A 17,164-nucleotide genomic window follows, 5' to 3' on the forward strand; every position below is an offset into this window, starting at 1 on the left:
TGGCTCAAGAGACATCCCTGGGCCGGGCCAGCGCAGGCCCCATGGCGTCTCCAGCGGGAGGAGCCTCCCCACCCTGAGGGGGCTCTGCAGCAGGAGCTGTGGGAGCCATGCCTGCCCGCTCTGCTGGCCGCACAAGACAGGCAGCCCCCAGGCCGGGCAGCAGGCACCTCCCAGCTGGAGACCTCAGATCTGAGGGTTTGGGGTTGGGAAGGAAGCCTGGGCCACAGCGACCACTTCTCTCTCTGTGGCTCACCCAGCTGCTCAGGCTGGAGGTAGGTGGGTGTCTGGGAGTTGGGGGCCTGCCCAGGCTGTCAGGAGACCAGGCAGTGGCTCCCGGGCTCATGTAGAGCTTCCCTGGTTGGCGCCCGCATGGACCAGGGACGCTGTGAGCTTCCCGCCATGACTGCCACGCTGGGGCAGGCCCTGGGCTCCCTCCTGCCCACCCTTCTGCTGGGACTCGCAGGTGAGTTCTGAGAGCTGCTCACAGGAATCCTCAGGTCAGGGAAGGGTGCTTGGGGGTACTCGCATCTGAGGGTGGGCAGAGGGGCTGAGGCCAGAGGACCTAGCTGAGCTGCGGACCTGCCTCTCAGGTGCTATTTGCTTGCTTTCCTCAATGTAGGCCTGTGGGGAACCGATGATGGGAGCTTTGGGGTCAGGAAGAGCAAGATATGACCGGCGGGTGAGGGGCTGGGGGGCCATCAAAGAGTGAAGGAGGAGCCCACCTCCCACCCAGTTTCTCTGATGCCAGCTCTGGTCTGGGTGGCCACCTGGTCCAGGTCAGAGAGGGTGTGAGGTTGGGAAAGACAGAGGGAAAGAGGAACCCCTGAGTGATGGAGCCTCTGGCATTGTGGGAAGAGTGCTGGCCCCACAGTCAGACGCACCTGCTTAACCTCCCTGCTTCGCCACTAACAGGCTGTGTGATCTTGAGCCGTCACTAAACCTCTCTGAGCCTGTTTCTTCTGGGAAGTGAAACACTAGCATTTCTCAGTTGGGATGTGGATGACGATGAGCACACCCATCTGAAAGTGTTTCATAAACCACAGGGCGCTGCCAGATGGGTGATAATTATCCTGAGGGCTCAATCAGGGGGGAGAGTGCTATGCAGAAGGTACCAGAGCTCATTGCTGAGAGGACATGCTCTCTGGCCCCAGCAGCCGTCTTCCAGCACCTGTCACTCTGTGTTGTCGTTACTGGTTTACTTGTGCCCTTCCACACACACCTGGCCAGGGGCCCCTGTGTCTCCAGCTGACATACTGGCTCAGAGCAGGGGCTCGGGGAACGCAGCGAAGGCTCGGAGAGGTCTGGCCCGCAGATCTCTGCAGACCATGCCGCGGGGGCGGACGAGTCTGGCCCTCAGTTGTCCTGGGATGACTCCAGGAGACAGAGCCTCGGTCAGAAGCAGAAGTGCTTTGTCATAGTCCTGCTCTGTGAGGGGGAAGAAGCTGCCTCCGTTGGAGAGAGCCGCCCATCCCCGGGGGCGAGCAAGCAGAGGGTGGACGCCACTGAGGCAGCTCCACTGTTGGCCCAGGAGATCCTGGAGGGGGAGCAGGCCTGCCATGCTTGCCTGTGGGGACCCCTGGCTTCACACTTATGTCCCAGATGGAAACCTTGATTCCTCACCACCCCTCTCCCATTCCAACTCGGTCCAGTTTTCTCCTTCTCAAAAACTAGAACCACCACCCACCCAGATGCTCAGGAGAGGACCCCGAGAATCACTTACCCATAATTCATTGTGTCTCCTCTCCCACCCAGTCCATGACCAAGTCCTGTGGGCTCTACCTCCCAGATGCACCTCCGTTTCTCAGAACCCCAGCCCGGGGAACCACCACCTCACCTGATGTGGGCAGCAGCCTCCTCGCTGGCCTCCCTGCTCCCAGTGCCACCCTCCTGCCCATTCTCCACACAGACCCCCCCCCCCCCGTAAAGCATGTCAGTGAGGCCGCCTGCCCCTCTGCTTACAATCTCCCCCGGCTTCCCATCAGAATAGGACCTTCTCCTTGCACCGCTTTGCCCACGTGCTGCAGACCCCAGGCCTCTCAGTTTCTCAAGCCCGCCAAGCTCTTCCTGCCCGAGCTATTCTCACCTGCTTCCCCACTTTCTAGAATGTGATTTCCCTGCCCCAGGCCTGGCTCCTATCCGTTCCTCAGTTTCAGCTCAAAATGTCACCTCCCTGGAAATCCTTTTCTAACTTCTAGAATAACTCCCCCCAGCATTTTCCATCTCTGTACTCTCTGGGTTTCCCTTAGGTCATTGAGCCCCAGTTGCAATTTGTTTGTTTCTTTGTTATCATCTGTATGTATGACCCCCTGGGGCAGGAACCACACACGGTGCATAGTAGGTCCACAGGGCCTGAGAGCACAGGCGCCTCTGACAGGCTGTTGAGTGCTGGCTGCGTCCCGCCCTCGGTGTGCAGACATGCTCTTTTTCGTAGCTGGCCAGCCGTTCATCACGCTGACGGGCCCGGCGGAGAGGGCAGCCCCTGGAAACTCGGTGCCTTTCAACTGCACCGCCGGCCCCTTCAGCTCCCAGGACATCAGTGTCACCTGGATGAAGGACTGGGATGAGCATCCAGCCTCCGCTCAGCGCCTGGTGACTGATGACAAAGGGAATTACTCCATCACCAGTAAGGTGTGGCTGACGCTGGTGCGCCAAGATGTCTCGTCAGAGATCACCTGCGAAGTCACCCACGGGGACCTGGCAGCGCCCCTGCACAGGACCATGAACCTCTCCCAAGTGCTCCGAGGTGAGTGGGCAGCAGGGCGGGGGCATCGTTTTCCCTGGCATGTTGGCGGCCACAGTCTTCCACCTGAAGCCCCAGTTCACTCATGGGAAACGGAAGCTCCTCAGGGCCACGGCTGACCAGGCAGTGTAGCCATTAAGGGCACAGGTCCCAGAGGCTGACCATCTGGGATCAACCCTCTGCACACTTCACAGCTTGTGAGATGTTGAGGAAGCTCCTTAACCTCCTTGGGCCTCGATTTCCTCCTAGAATGGAAATAAAATGAAGACCCCCTCATAGGTTTCATGTGAGGGTCAAATGACTGATTCCTCATAAAGTACCTAGAATAGTGCCTTCTAAATAGTGCCCGGCACACAGTAGGTTGTTTGTGCATGTCTATTATTATTATCTGGCTCAACTTTCCATTCCAAACATATTTATTCTATTAATATCATTGCTGTTATTAATCTTAAATATTGATTATTCATTCGACAAAGGAATATCGACTATGGGCCAGGCACTGTTCCAGGTGCTGAGCATAGAGCAATGAATAAAATTAAGTCCCTCTCCTCATGGGCATTGCGTTTGAGTACATCTGACAATTAAATTTCATGATTTGAAATATTTGAAACACAGAATGTGAGATCCCAGACACCCATGTACCCTTAGCCTATATTTAATGACTATTAAGATTTGGCTCCATTTGCCTTGCACTGAGCATACAGGCGAAAACCATTTCTTAAAAAAAAAGTCACTGATGAAAGAGTGAGAGAATCTGTGGCCGGTTCCTTCACAAGCGGGCCAGGCGCCCAGGTGTGATTTCAACAGACTTTCCCTCTGTTCCTCTGCCAGTCGTTCCCACCATGAAGATCACCGCCCAGCCCTCCGAGGCGAGCACCCCCCATCATCAGAGGGTGAATCTCACTTGCCACGCCAGCCACTTCTATCCCTCCCACCTGCACCTCACCTGGATGGAGAACAGGCACACCGTCCACACCGAGCCGGCCCCCCAGGTCACCAGAAACGCGGACGGGACCTACTCGCTGGAGCACACGTGGCAGGCAGCGGCCACGCCCAACGGGAGCGAGTTTGCCTGCTGGGTGGTCCAGGACGAGCAGCCCCCGGTCCAGGCCAACATCACCCTGCGGGCTCAGGCGTCCCGGCTGCGGAAAGGTGGGTGCAGCGCCGCCCAGCGCCCTGGGCAGCATGGCTGCGGGGCCAGGGTTGACCGTGAAGGAAGGAAGGAAGGACGCCCTGCGCTGGAGATAAACCTCTCAGGCACTCCCCACTGACGTCCATCCCTCCCTCCCTCCCACACACCCTCGTCCTGGGAGGAAGGAGTGGGACTCCCCCTCCCAGCCCCACGGCCTCTGCAGGCTGGAAGTTCTCCGCTGTAACACTGGACTGCGGGACACGCAGAGGTTTGGCTGTGGGCGCCAACGTCTCTCCTAGGGGGGCTTTTAATCAAGACTGGCTCCGCTGGAAGTTTCTGGAAGTCAATTTTAATGAGATTAGAGAGGGTGGCTGCAGGTGCGAGATTCTCATTCTCTCTACTGCTCGGTGCGCCTTTTCTTTCTCCTTTCCCTGCCTCTCCCCGCTCCCCTTCTCATTTTCTCCTTTTCCCCCTTCCCCTTCTCATTTTCTTCCTCCTCCCATTCCCCCTCCTCCTCTCCCTTTCCCCCTCCCATCCTAACCCTTTCTCCGCCTTATTGATCTCATCCTTGGTGGCTCAGATGACTTTGACCACAAGGGGGCGCTGCCAGCCAGCAGTTCAAACAGAGAACGGCGTTGTTTTCCGGTAGCGGATGGGGAGGATGATAGATGCGCGGAGGGACTGAGCCACGAGGAGGGAATGGAGAGAAGGGAGGATTATGATTGGCCAGGCCTGGGCCAGCCCTGGCTGAACACGAGTGTGGACTGACCGCTCTCCAGAACCGCAGAGGATGGGGAAGGACAGACGGTCCCTCCGGGAAGTGTGGGGTCTGCGCCTGGTGCACGTATTAGATAGAGCCCAGTCCCTACGGAGAAAGCGTGGTCCAGGTGCAGCGGCGACACTGCGCATCTTCCAGCAGGGGCTCGGGCCCTGCGCGCCATCCCTCCCTGACAGAATTTGCCTCTATCTGCCTGCTGGAAGGATTCTCGGGGGCAATGATCCCCCCACCATTCCTTTTCTACACGCCCCAGTGTTTCTTGTCCAACAGAAATAAGAAAAACGGTCACCCAGAGGGACATGCAAATTTGAATGAAAAACTCCAAACTGGTCTTTTCCCATCAGAAGCAGGTTACATTATTTCTGTATTGACTCACTTCTCTATGGACTCACTCTGAGTCCTTTCCTCTGTCTATTGTTCTCCTTCGCCTGCACGCAGTGTGTCTAGCCCACTGCTACCAGGTGAACCCCCTGAGAGCACCCCTTTGATTCAGCTGTTGGAAGCACCCCGTGGTCTGGAGAGAAGGGCAACCTCCTTTCCTGCCACTGGGTGCCACACCTTTGCAGCGACACCTCCCCAGTCTGGCCCAGAAAACCCTTCCTCCGCACTCACCCTCCTGCACTGCCAGCTGTGCCTGTTCACGCCGACACCCGCAGAGCACTCACTGTGCACCAGGTGTCCTCGCACGCCTGTGACAAGACAGCTGGGAAAGGCAGCGGACGACCAAGTCTCCGATCTCAGAGCCTTCATCAGAAGGCAGGGCTGTCTCTTCACAAACTCAACGTGCTTTTCCTGTAGTTTTCTCTTCCATCCTGCCTGAGAACACACATCTTCGCTATCTCACGCCTCTTCTCAAATCAACCTTAAATACTCTGTTTCTGGTATTTATTTCTTCCTGAATGGTCACATCTGCCCACATTCACAATTGCCTCTTAAACTTTGGGGCCTCCTGTAAACCCATGATGAGGGTTGTCTGTTTCCACCTCTCCTCCATGGCGAGGATTTCAGCCCTTGAAGCTAACACTGGCTCCTATGTGTGGAGGTGGCCGAGTTTGGTGGGAGTCCAATGGATCAGTATCACATCACAGGGCTGCCACTGGCCATCTGCCTCAGGCAAGGCACTGCCCCTACTCAGCTCAGTCTCCTCATCTTTGTTTTTTGTTAATCCTCCCCTGAGGATATTTTTATTAATTTTTAGAAAGAGTGGAAGGGAGGGAGGGAGAGAGAGAGAGAGAGAGAGAGAGAGAGAGAGAGAGAGAAAGAGAGAGATGTGAAGAGACATCAATTGGTTGCCTCCCACATTCACTCTGACTGGGGCTGGGGATGGAACCTGCAAGCCAGGTATGTGCCCTTGACCAGAAATGGAACCTGCGACCCTTCGGTGCACAGGCCTACGCTCTAACCACTGAGCACAGTGGCCAGGGTTCAGTCTCTTCATCTTTGTAATGACAACTGTTGTGCCTGCTGAAGATTTGTTCCCTGACCCCTGCTTGACCGTGGGGCACACAGTAGGTGCTCTATGATGCCTATTTTGCAATCTCCATGGTGCCCAGTCCAGAGCAGGGCTAAAAGAAAAATGTTAAACTTACGGTGAGTATATGATGCTAGACCATTTAGGGAGTGATTAATATGTGCCATATATTTTCCACTAGCTACTTAATTTATTCATTAATTCTGAAAAATAAGAACCACCCCATATTGCAGATGAGGAAACTGAGGCTTAGAGAGTCGAGTTGCTCAGGTTCACCTAGTGGAGGGCCTGGGAGTGCAAACTTGGGTTGAATGTGACATGAAAGCTTGTGCTGCTAGCCCCTCTCTGGGCCACTTGCTTTCACATGACCTGGTCTTGAGCAGTGAGGCGCTCTTCCCTTCCCAGGGACTGGGGGCAGAGCCGAGCGGTGGTCATGGGTACAGACCCTGCAGGCAGACAGCTTGGCTAAGAACCTCAGCTCTGCCCGCGCCTAGCTGTGGGCCCTGGGCAAGTTACCTAGCCTGTCTAGAACTCAGCTTCCTCGTCTGTGAAATGGGAGAGTCCTAACTCCCACCTCCTATGGTTTGGGGGAGAACTTGGTGAGGTAGGCAGAGCCCATCAGCAGGGTCGTGTGACATGGTGTGGCTGTGAGCTGTGGGTGGCAGGCAGCCTTCATACACCCTGCTGTGGCTGCCTGGGGTATCGTCTGGCTTCTGGTATCAGCTTCAGAAATTAGCTCCTTTTAGAATGTAACCTTTAACCCTCTGGACAAGGAGCCAGCGAGACTTCTGGGTAGAGATGCTGAGGATTTGTTCTCACTGGCCTATGGGCCCCTCCGTGCCCTCTCACAGTGGGGGTGTCTCCTTGCAGGCGGGAGCAGCTACTCTTACACCTTGCAAGGCCCCCCTCAGCGATCGGAGCCGGGCACAAGCATCCTACTGAAGTACACGTCCTCCGGATTCCACACGCAGCACGTCACGGTGGCCTGGCTTAAAAACAACCACACGCTGCCGAACCCCCAGACCAGCGTCCACCCCAGCAGAGACACCTACAACGTGAGCAGCAGCGTGCGCGTCCCCCTGCAGGCTGAGGATGTGCGCTCCCAAGTCTTCTGCCTCGTCATGCACAAGTCGAAATTGGCTTTCCAGAAAACCATCAACCTGGACCAGTACCTCCGTGGTAAGGAGCTTGTTTCTCTGTCCAGCGGGGCTGGTTGGGTTGTGGATGCCTCTGAGCCCCGTTTCCTCATCTGAAAAGTGGCCCATCCCTCCCTTGCTTGTGGCAAAGATTCAACCCAACGATCCCTGCTGAGCACATGCCTTGCTCATATGAATCTTGCAGAAATGGCCATTGTTGCTTTTTCTTAGCGTTACTATTCACATCACCTCTCAGAGCTCAGTTTTCTCATCTGTAAAACGGAGTCAAAATCCTTCCAGGAATAAATCATACATTTAATTTTATTATTATTTCTATGAAGAGGATGCGAAGGGCTTTGAAACTTCTAAATTGAAGGGGCACTTGTTGTGTTAGGCAGGGTCCTGTGACACGGGTGTGGCTGTGAGCTGTGGGTGGCCGGCAGCCTTCTCACTCACTGCTGGGGCTCCCTGGGGTTTCTTCATCTGGCTTAAGGGCCTAATTTTTCATCAGATATTTTTGGTCAATTTTCCTGGCCTGAATCAATTCTTGACCGGTGTGTAAATTCCATGAGGTCATACTATGTCATGCCTGGAGGGAGTCTTAGTGCTCGCCCATCCTTAACGACAACTCTAAAGCCTTAGAGAAGGCCAGTGAGTGGCCCAAGGGAGACAGCAGTGAAATTAATTCCTCCCATGTCTGTAAGACTTTAAAGTGTACAATATATTTTTCTCTTTATTTTGTGTGCTCTCATCATGGAAGTAAACACATCACTTTACATCAGACTATTGACACTAACAGCTCAGATGAGCACAGCACGTGGTCAGAAAGCACAGCCATGTGGGTGACTTATTTAACGTATACAGCCGCCTGGTACTGTTCATCCCCTTCATGGTTTATGGAAGGAAGCGGAGGTTCAAAGCTGTGAAGCCTCCCTGGGTTTGTAGGGCTGGCGAGTGAGGGGGCTTGAACGTGAACTCTGGCTTGACTGCTGCTCAGTAGCTGCGGGATCTCCTGCTAGTTACCTGCATTCTCCCAGCCTCAGTACCTTTCCTGTAACGTAGGGAACTGATTCGGGGGGGTCCTCCTTATCGGAGTATTTATTATATATTCTCTGCAGTTAGGACAATTGTGTAGAGAAGCAAAAATCATAGAAAATGCAGTTTTCACAAATGAATTGGTTACTTACAAAACCAGGCCTCACTCAAGAGCCCTTCTTGCTCAACATGGCGTGCATCTCCGGTTGGGTTTCCTGTCACAGAAATGTCTTTGTGGGTGTCTTTATCTGGGTTCCCCTGAAAGCAGAACCTGCAACCAGGAGTTGGGTACAGGTAGAATAAGGGATGGGGAGAGAGAGATACACAAGAAAAGGGGAGACGTTGAACTACGTGTCCCTGTGGATGACTAAAAAGGGGAGATGTTGAACTGGGTGTCCCTGTGGATGACTGAGCTCAGCGCCACTGGGGACTCTAAGGAACTATGGAGAGTATGTCTGAGGATTGTCCTCACAAAGGAGGGGAGGCTGGGATGGGCCTGCATGAGCTGGGTGGCATTTCGTGGATGTGCAGGAATCCTGAGGCAGAGAATCAAGGAGGCGTTTGAGATGGGAAGTGGCATCACCCAGCCCCACTGCCAAGCACTGAGACAGGTTGGCGGAGGCCTGTGGGAGCCCAGAAACCCTCTGCTCCAGGAGGCGGGTCTTGCCTTGATTGAAGTGTGGCAAACATCAGACCATACTGTGCACACAGAATCACATCCATTGCAAAGTGAAATCAGAGATCTGGCAAAAGTTATTTCAGAACATTGACGCAAATAATGGGGAACTTCTGAGATCATGGGCAAAGCCTCTGAGTGGTTAAAGATGAGAAAAAGAATTGTGATTAACACTTCTATGGACACTTCCAAAGAGGACACTTTGATTAAAAAGAGGCCACTGTGAAAATTGATAGAACACTCGAATAATTTTTCAAAATGTCCTGTTAATGATTGTGCTGTAAATGTGAAATTTAAAATGATGGATTTGTTGAGACTATAGTATATGATTCTGGGGAAAAATTATGCCAACTTCCTTATACTCCCAAGAGTTGTTCCTTCTAAGAGTTGGTGCAGGGTTTTGATAATATTCCATACTTAATTTAAAACATAAGCTAACAAAATTGTTTTTATTATTGAAATATTTTTCAAGATGTAGTTTCAACCAATTCCTTTGTGGCAGTTTCTATGAAAGTAGGCCCTGATTTTGCATAGGTTCCTTCTGAGCGGCTGTTTGTTCTGTTTTCTGATACCAAGTATCTTTCTGTGTTGATCTCATTTTGTTTTGTGAGGATTAAATGAGATAACACATGCACACTGCCTCTGTGCCTGGGTCTCTATCCTCCCCGTACTTCCATGGACACTGGAGAGCCAGGGGAACTTGCTGGTGGCTGGAATGGGCCATCTGAGCATCTCCATCCTTTTATTGGTCCTTGCCACCACCTAGAGCCATGACACTTGCTTGGTGGTACCTTAGCCTGGACTGTCCTCCGTAGGTAGCACCCTAGTTACCAGCCCTTCACCATCCTGGGTTTCTCCTTCTCAGCGTCCTGCTCTTTGCTTGGTATGGATTCCTGCTCATGTGCTGAAGGGGAAAGACGGATTATAGATCATGACCTATGGGGATGATGTCTTACTGTGGCTGTTCTACTCATTGATAGAATTTAATAGGTCTGGGAGGGTTGAGTATGAAGAAATGATATTTCGGGCTCAGATGCCCTTAGTTCCTTCAAATTGCACAACACAAGGAGTTACTTTCTTGACTCTAGACCCAGAACTGAGGTTTGTCTTCACTGGCTCTGTGAGAGCTGATCCGTCTTAGACAACTTATAATCTAAGATTCTTGAAAACAGAGGGAAGTGACTTACACAAGGTCTGGCCATTGGCTATGGTGTCAGTGTAGGGACCAGAATCTGGAGCTCCCATCCTTTGGTGTAGTGTTAGAACTATACTATGTGTGTGTTCATATGAATTGTCCTGAAGTATTTCATGTTTTATAGTATTTAAATTTTTTTCTCATTATGAATACATCTTATTGCACAGCTGAAAATCTGGTTGAAATAAGTCTAGAAGTCATTAGATCAAAATTTCAGAAGTCAGTAATCTTAAATTCTACAGCCTTAGAGTTTGGGTGTCAGAATAACAGACTAGTAAAACATGCTGTCTCTGACAGTCCCAGCCACTCGTGACCTTGTGCAAGTTGTGGCAGGCATGTCACTTAACCTCTCCACCCCCATGTTCCCGCCTATGTAAAACCTTAGTATCTTGAGTCATAAAGATTTAGAGTGCATGACTCTTTAAATCTTAGCATTACCAAGTCATACATTAGTCAACTGGTTCATAGGTTCTTAATGATACTTCATTGTATCATCTTTAATGACCAAAATGGAAAAGAGAGGAACAATTAGGATGGCTTTCATTTTTCCATTCATTCTTCCATGCATCCATCCATGCATCCATCCATTCATCTATCCAAGCATGCATTCCCTCATGCATTCACACTTTTATTCATTCATCATGCATTTCCTTATGCATGCATCTGTTAACCCATATCTAAATCCTCCTCTTCGACAGGCCCTGGGAAGATGACCCCATCCTCAAGGAGTTCTCAGGCTCCCATTGTAAACTTCCTAGAGTAATTGTCTGTTTTCTCTGACTGTGTCAGTTTCCCCTGCAGTGACAATGTCTCAGGCTTCAATGTCCTCAGACTTGGTAGCAATTACTTGCCACGTGCAGAGATTCTATCCACAAAGTGTGCAACTCACCTGGCTGGAGAACTGCGATACATTCAAGGGAGCTGAGCCATCCACACCCAAGAAGAATGTTGATGGGACCTACACCCTGGAAAGCTTGCAATGGGTGAATGCATCAGGGCACGGGTCTGAGAGGGTATTCACCTGTAAGGTACAGCATGAGGCACAGCCTCCCGTCTGGGCCAACCTCATACTGTCCCCAGCAGCCCGCGGGACATACAAGCCCATTGAAAACCCAGGTAAGCTCACCTCTTCTCCTATGAGCAGCTGGGTCACCTCCCTCTCTTGAGTGGGTTCCGAAAGGCATAGGGCGGGGGCGTAATGGTTAAAGTCTTGCCCAACTTAAGTCTGTGATTCCTTGATAACCAGACTGGCTTCTGGCCTGCCTCTTCCTTTAGATGTGGCCATCATGAAAGGTTCTTTCAATTCTGAGGAGAGAACAGTCTCCCAGCTCAACCTCCTTGAAAATTCCCAAGAGAGCTCAGCTTAGGATGCTCACTAGTTATTCTGAGATGGTCTTTAGCAATGAGCTCTTGTTAAAATAGTGTCTTTGGGTTATATGAAGAGACTTGTCCACCAGCCTTACCCTGTGAACCCCATGATGTCTGCTCTAATGACAGAGCAAGCTTTTTCACTATATTCTTGTCCAGGTACTTAACCTCTCTGTGCTTCCATATACTCATCTGTAGATGAGTCTAATGTAGTGTAGATGAGTCACATGAAAGCTCCTAACAGAGTCCTTATGAGGATTAAGTGAATTAATATATGTAAACTCTACATGTGTCTACAATAAATGTCAGCTACTATTACTACTTGAATCCCAACAAAATTATTTTAAAGGCTAGTTTACAGTAATTACAGCTTTGTAAACTCAGGGAACTGAGTCAATTATCCTCTCAGAGCCCCAGATAATTCATCTATAAATGGTGTTGATGATACCAACCTCCTAAGATTGTATAAAAGTTTAATTTGAATGACCACAGGCCTGGAGGACACCCAGCTTTATACTTCCAGAGGTTTTTACCTCTGGACATTGACACATTAGCTGGCTGTGTGACAGATGTTCAAAATCAGTATTTGTTGACTTAAATTCAAGGTGAGGCTAAAAGATCAAGATCATCACTTATTTCCAAGCGGAAGCTGAGTGTACAGAAAAGAACATGGGCTTGAAACCAGATAGAATTGGGTGCAATTAGTGGTTCTGAAACTTCCTGGCCACATGACATCAGAGGAGGTATTTAAACTCACAGAGCCCAGTTGATGTCTCCTTCTGCCCATGTGGTATTTAGGTCCAGAGACACCTGCCCTTATCTTTGTGGCTTTCCTCCTGGGCCTCAAGCTGCTGCTGGTGACGAGTTTCACAGTCACCTACATCCACAGGTGTTGGAACCTGTAACAGGTAAACTGGGGGGAGGCCTTAGTCAAGAGGGAGGAGGTCAGGGTCATTGTCAGGGGCTGGCAAGAGGAGTCCAGGGCATACCCACAAAGTCACGTGGTTCCCACAAGGTGATCCAGCTTCAAGAAGTTTGTGAACCCTTATTTTCTCCAAACGGCTCTTGGAATTGTAAGAGCTTTTAGCTCTCATGCATTTTGTAGTGCCCTGGTGTTTGAAGGTTTTCAAATTCAGTTCCTTGGGACCCCAGAGTGTACAAGTGGGATGAAGGCCAAAGCTTTGAGACCCAAACTTCAAAGAGTCCCCCGATAAACTACTATATATTTTGGTTTTTATATATCTTTGGAATGAATAAGAAAGTATTGGCCACATCAACTAATACAGTGGTTCTCAACCTTCCTAATGCCGCAACACTTTAATACAGTTCCTCATGTTGTGGCGACCCCAATTTCATTGTTACAAATTGAACATAATTAAAGCATAGTGATTAATCACAAAAACAATATGTAATTATATATGTGTTTTCCGATGGTCTTAGGCGACCCCTGTGAAAGGGTCGTTTGACCCCCAAAGGGGTCGCGACCCACAGGTTGAGAACCGATGAACTAATATATAGAACTTTGCAGGAGCTGACTAGAGGCAAGGAATGGAAGAGAGTTCAGATCTCAGAAAGAAGTGTTGGCGTGTAGTGTTTAGGGGCTTCATTTCCATTCTACATCATGAACTCAGGCCAACCAGAATGCCTGTCACTTAGCAGATGCTCAATAAATGTTTAGGAAATGAATGAATGAATGATTTTCCCTGCAGCCCCTGCCTTCACCAAAGGGCTCAATTGGAGGAAAGAAGCTGCAAGGACCTGCCCTTTACCTGAGACCCCTGCTCCTCACTCTGCCAGCCCCACCTGCACAGGAGCTCCCTCCACACACCCTCCTGATGTTGCTTCTCTCTGATAATAAAGCTGAGGCCGGGATGGCCTTTGGTCACGGAGTCTCAGGGATGTCTGGACCTTGATGCATTGAGCTTCACACTGGCCCTGCCTCCACCCAAACCAGAACCAGGAACACGATGAGAACAAGTTTCACCTCCCCTCATCATAAACAACCCTTAATGTTCCGAGCAGATTTTACTTTTATCCAGAGCTCTGCCAGTATACTTTTATTTTAACAAACAGATATTTGAAATCACTAAGTTGAATAAACATTTTACTATTTTGAAATATATAAAGAATATTAATGGTATCCATGGACCTACCATCTCTCTTTACAAAACATATTTCTATTATGTTCTCTGTTCCTTTTGAAAACACTGTCCTAAATTGTGTGTTAATCATTTTCTAGCATGATTTTATAATTTTACAACATATATGTATGTGAAAGGCCAAGGCCAGCGTGGCTTTCGGGTTCAAAGGCTTGGAGAAAGAGCTGACGCACACATTGACACACAAGACAAGAAAAATTAATTTTGAAATTATGGGGGGAAGCCAGGGGAAAACTCACTGGAGAAGTCAAGTTCCACTGAGTCTCCATTCCTGTCTGCTTTTATTTACTAGAATACACAATTGCCTTTTAGGAATGCAAACAGACATATCAATGGTAATGTTTAGTAAACAGTAAGATTATCAGGGTTTGGGGGAGTTTGCTTTAGGCCATTGAGTCAGCAGTAGGTAATAAAATGCAAATTCACCCTGTGAACATCAAAGCCCAAACTCAGCCTTCTAGTGGACTCCTCACATTTATATTAATTACTGTTGGTCTTGGTTTCCAGCATATGTAAATCCTTAAGCAATATTTAATATTTCTTTGCATGTTTTAAATTTTAGGTAACTGCTATTATACTGTATACAACATTCTGGAACTTTATGCTTCACACAGTTCTGTGTGTTTTAATAATGTTGATATATGTATCGGTAACTCCATTTTATTAATTTTCCATGCTCTACAGTTTTCTGTTGTAAGATATGCTGCAATTTATAGATTCTTCTCAAGATGGTAGTAAAGCTCTATCTAAGGTTTTGCTAGTGCAACTTTGCAACCAACATTATGTCTTTGCTTCCCTGGCACATATGCAGAGCCCTTCTGGTTCCTCTTGTTTGGGCCACAAGCAGCAGTGTTGTTATCATTTGGGAGCTTTTGTTTTATAAAGAAAAGTTTTCAGTTTTTTATCGAGTTTTGCTCTTTGCATGTACGTCTTTGACCTAGCCACACCTGGTGTGTGTGTCTGTGTGTCTTAGAAGTGGTAAGTCTTTTTCTCAATTACATTTGATGTTAAACATTATTGGTTTCAGGTGTACATTATAGTAGTTAGACATTTATGTAATTTACAAAGTGATCCCTCTAATAATTCAGTACACACTTGGCACCATTCATAGCTATTACAATGTTATTGACGATACTAGTGGCCTGGTGCACGAAATTTGTGCACATTAAAAGGGAATTAATTAGAGGAAATATTTTAATATTGCAATTTGCCCTTTCTTTATAATAGAAGTGTCAGAGATGAGAGAAAAGTAGTAAAATGTATATGAAAATCTCCCTCCTGTCAGAGTCTGGGGTGTTCCTCGGGACCCAGAGTCAAGTCCCTGTCCACCCACACGTGCCTCAAAATCATGTGAGACCCAGACTGGCCAGCCCCACCCCCGTCAAGCCCCACAGGACAGGGGGGCGAGGGGGGGGGCACAGCCTCAGATCCCCCAGCCTGGCACTGGTCGGGGTGGGGAGCAGCCTCAGGACCCCCAGCCCAGCCTCAGGTCCCCCAGCCCTGGCTCGAGGGTGCGAGGGCGCAAGGGCATGAGGACGTGAGGGCATGATGACCATTTGCATATTAGCTTTTTATTATATAGGATTCTATTTCTTAAACTATACTTTACATCCCCGTGACTATTTTGTAACTACCAATTTATACTTCTTAATCCCTTCACCCTTTTCACTCAGTCCCCTGACCCTGTCCCATTTGGCAACCATCAGTTTGTTCTTTTTCTTCCACAAAGATTATTTACCCAGCGCTCAATGATTGGCGTGGCCACCTTTGCCATATATCACATTTCCATAAAGATGTGGTTTTCTTTGTGAGGTTTCTGTTGCTTTGAGCTGCTTGTCTGTCTCTCTGTCAGAATAGCCCTGTCTTAATTAGGGAAGCTTTATAATAATGTTGGACCTCTTTGGGGAAAGTCTTCCTACCTTTTCTTGTCAGGCTATTCTTGACCCAAATGCATTTTAGAATGACTTTGTCAAGTTTCACCAAAAAGTCCTTTTAGAAACATTATATAATTGCATTGAATTTATATAATATTAATTCAGGCAAACTGATATGTCTTCAATATTGAGTTTTCCCATTCATGGTTATAATATACCTCTATTTATTTAGGTTCTTAAAAGACTTTTACAATTTTATGTGCCCCCCCCCCCCAATAATGTTCTTATGCATCTCTAATTAGAGCTATCTCTAACACTTTCTAGTTTATAGAATCTTTTAAAAGCATAATTACTGTTTTTAGTGGTTTTAGACTACTCTTTAGGATGGTAATTGATCTTGATCATCATTTTTACAACCAACACTTATAAAAGTCTTACTAATTAAAATAGTACTAGAGGCCCGGTGCATGAAATTTGTGCACACAACGGGGAGCCACAGCCCGGCCTGCACCCTCTCCAAACTGGGACCCCTCAGGGGATGTCCCTCTCGCAATCTGGGACCACTGGCTCCTAACCGCTCACCTGCCTGCCTGCCTGATTGCCCCTAACTGCCTCTGCCTGCTGGCGTGATTGCCACCTAACTGCTCCCTGACCAGCCTGATCGCCCTCTAAGCCCCTAACTGCTCTCCCCTGCCAGCCTGATCGCCCCTAAGCCCTTAACTGCTCTTCCCTGCCACCTTGATCACCCCTAACTTCCCTCCCCCGCCAGCCTGATTGCCCCCTAAGCCCCTAACTGCTCTCTCCTGCTGGCCTGATTGCCCATAACTGCTCTCCCCTGACAGCCTGATGCCCCTAACCACCCTCCCCTGCTGGCCTGATCTCCCCTAACCACCTCTGCCTTGACCCCCACCACTATGGACTTTGTCCAGAGGACATCTGGAAGAAGGCCCAGTCTAATTAGCGTATTGCCCTTTTATTGTATAGATGGGCATTCTTTTATGTTTAACTCTTTTTTTAAAAAAATATATTTTATTGATTTTTTACAGAGAGGAAGGGAGAGGGATAGTCAGAAACATCGATGAGAGAGAAACATTGATCATCTGCCTCCTGCACACCCCCCACCGGGGACGTGCCCGCAACCAAGGTACATGCCCCTGGCCGGAATCGAACCTGGGACCATTCAGTCCGCAGGCCGACGCTCTATCCACTGAGCCAAACCGGTTAGGGCTGTTTAACTCTTTTTTAAAAAAATATTTTTTATTGATTTAGAGAGGAAGGGAGAGAGAGGGAGAGATAGAAACATCAATGATGAGAGAGAATCATTGATCAGCTGCCTCCTGCATAATCAGGGATGGAGCCCACAATCCAGGCATATGCCCTGACAAGGAATCAAACTGTGACCTCCTGATTCATAGATCAACACTCTACCACTGAGTCACCGTGGCTGAGCTTTGTTTAACTCTTACATTAATCTAGTTATCTAGAGTTGGTTTCTACAAAAATCAAAGTTACATATGGCAGAAATTCGGCAAAGTTCTACATGTAAAAACTTGAGTCTCCCTAACCTCCCACGATTTTCGGCCTTACAAAAGCAGACATT

The 17,164-nt window shown here is 49.0% G+C and overlaps 1 gene segment (V, D, J or C); it reads left to right on the forward strand.

The window, feature by feature from the left end:
- Positions 1-369: 369 nt before the first annotated feature.
- Positions 370-12,436, forward strand: LOC106697301. The segment is given in 6 exon segments: positions 370-463; positions 2,432-2,743; positions 3,572-3,892; positions 6,992-7,300; positions 10,953-11,279; positions 12,330-12,436. Coding segments are annotated over 6 exon segments (1,470 nt in total).
- Positions 12,437-17,164: the final 4,728 nt, after the last annotated feature.

This window comes from Myotis lucifugus, unplaced genomic scaffold (genome assembly GCF_000147115.1).
Source record: "Myotis lucifugus unplaced genomic scaffold, Myoluc2.0 scaffold_60, whole genome shotgun sequence".
NCBI lineage: Eukaryota > Metazoa > Chordata > Mammalia > Chiroptera > Vespertilionidae > Myotis > Myotis lucifugus.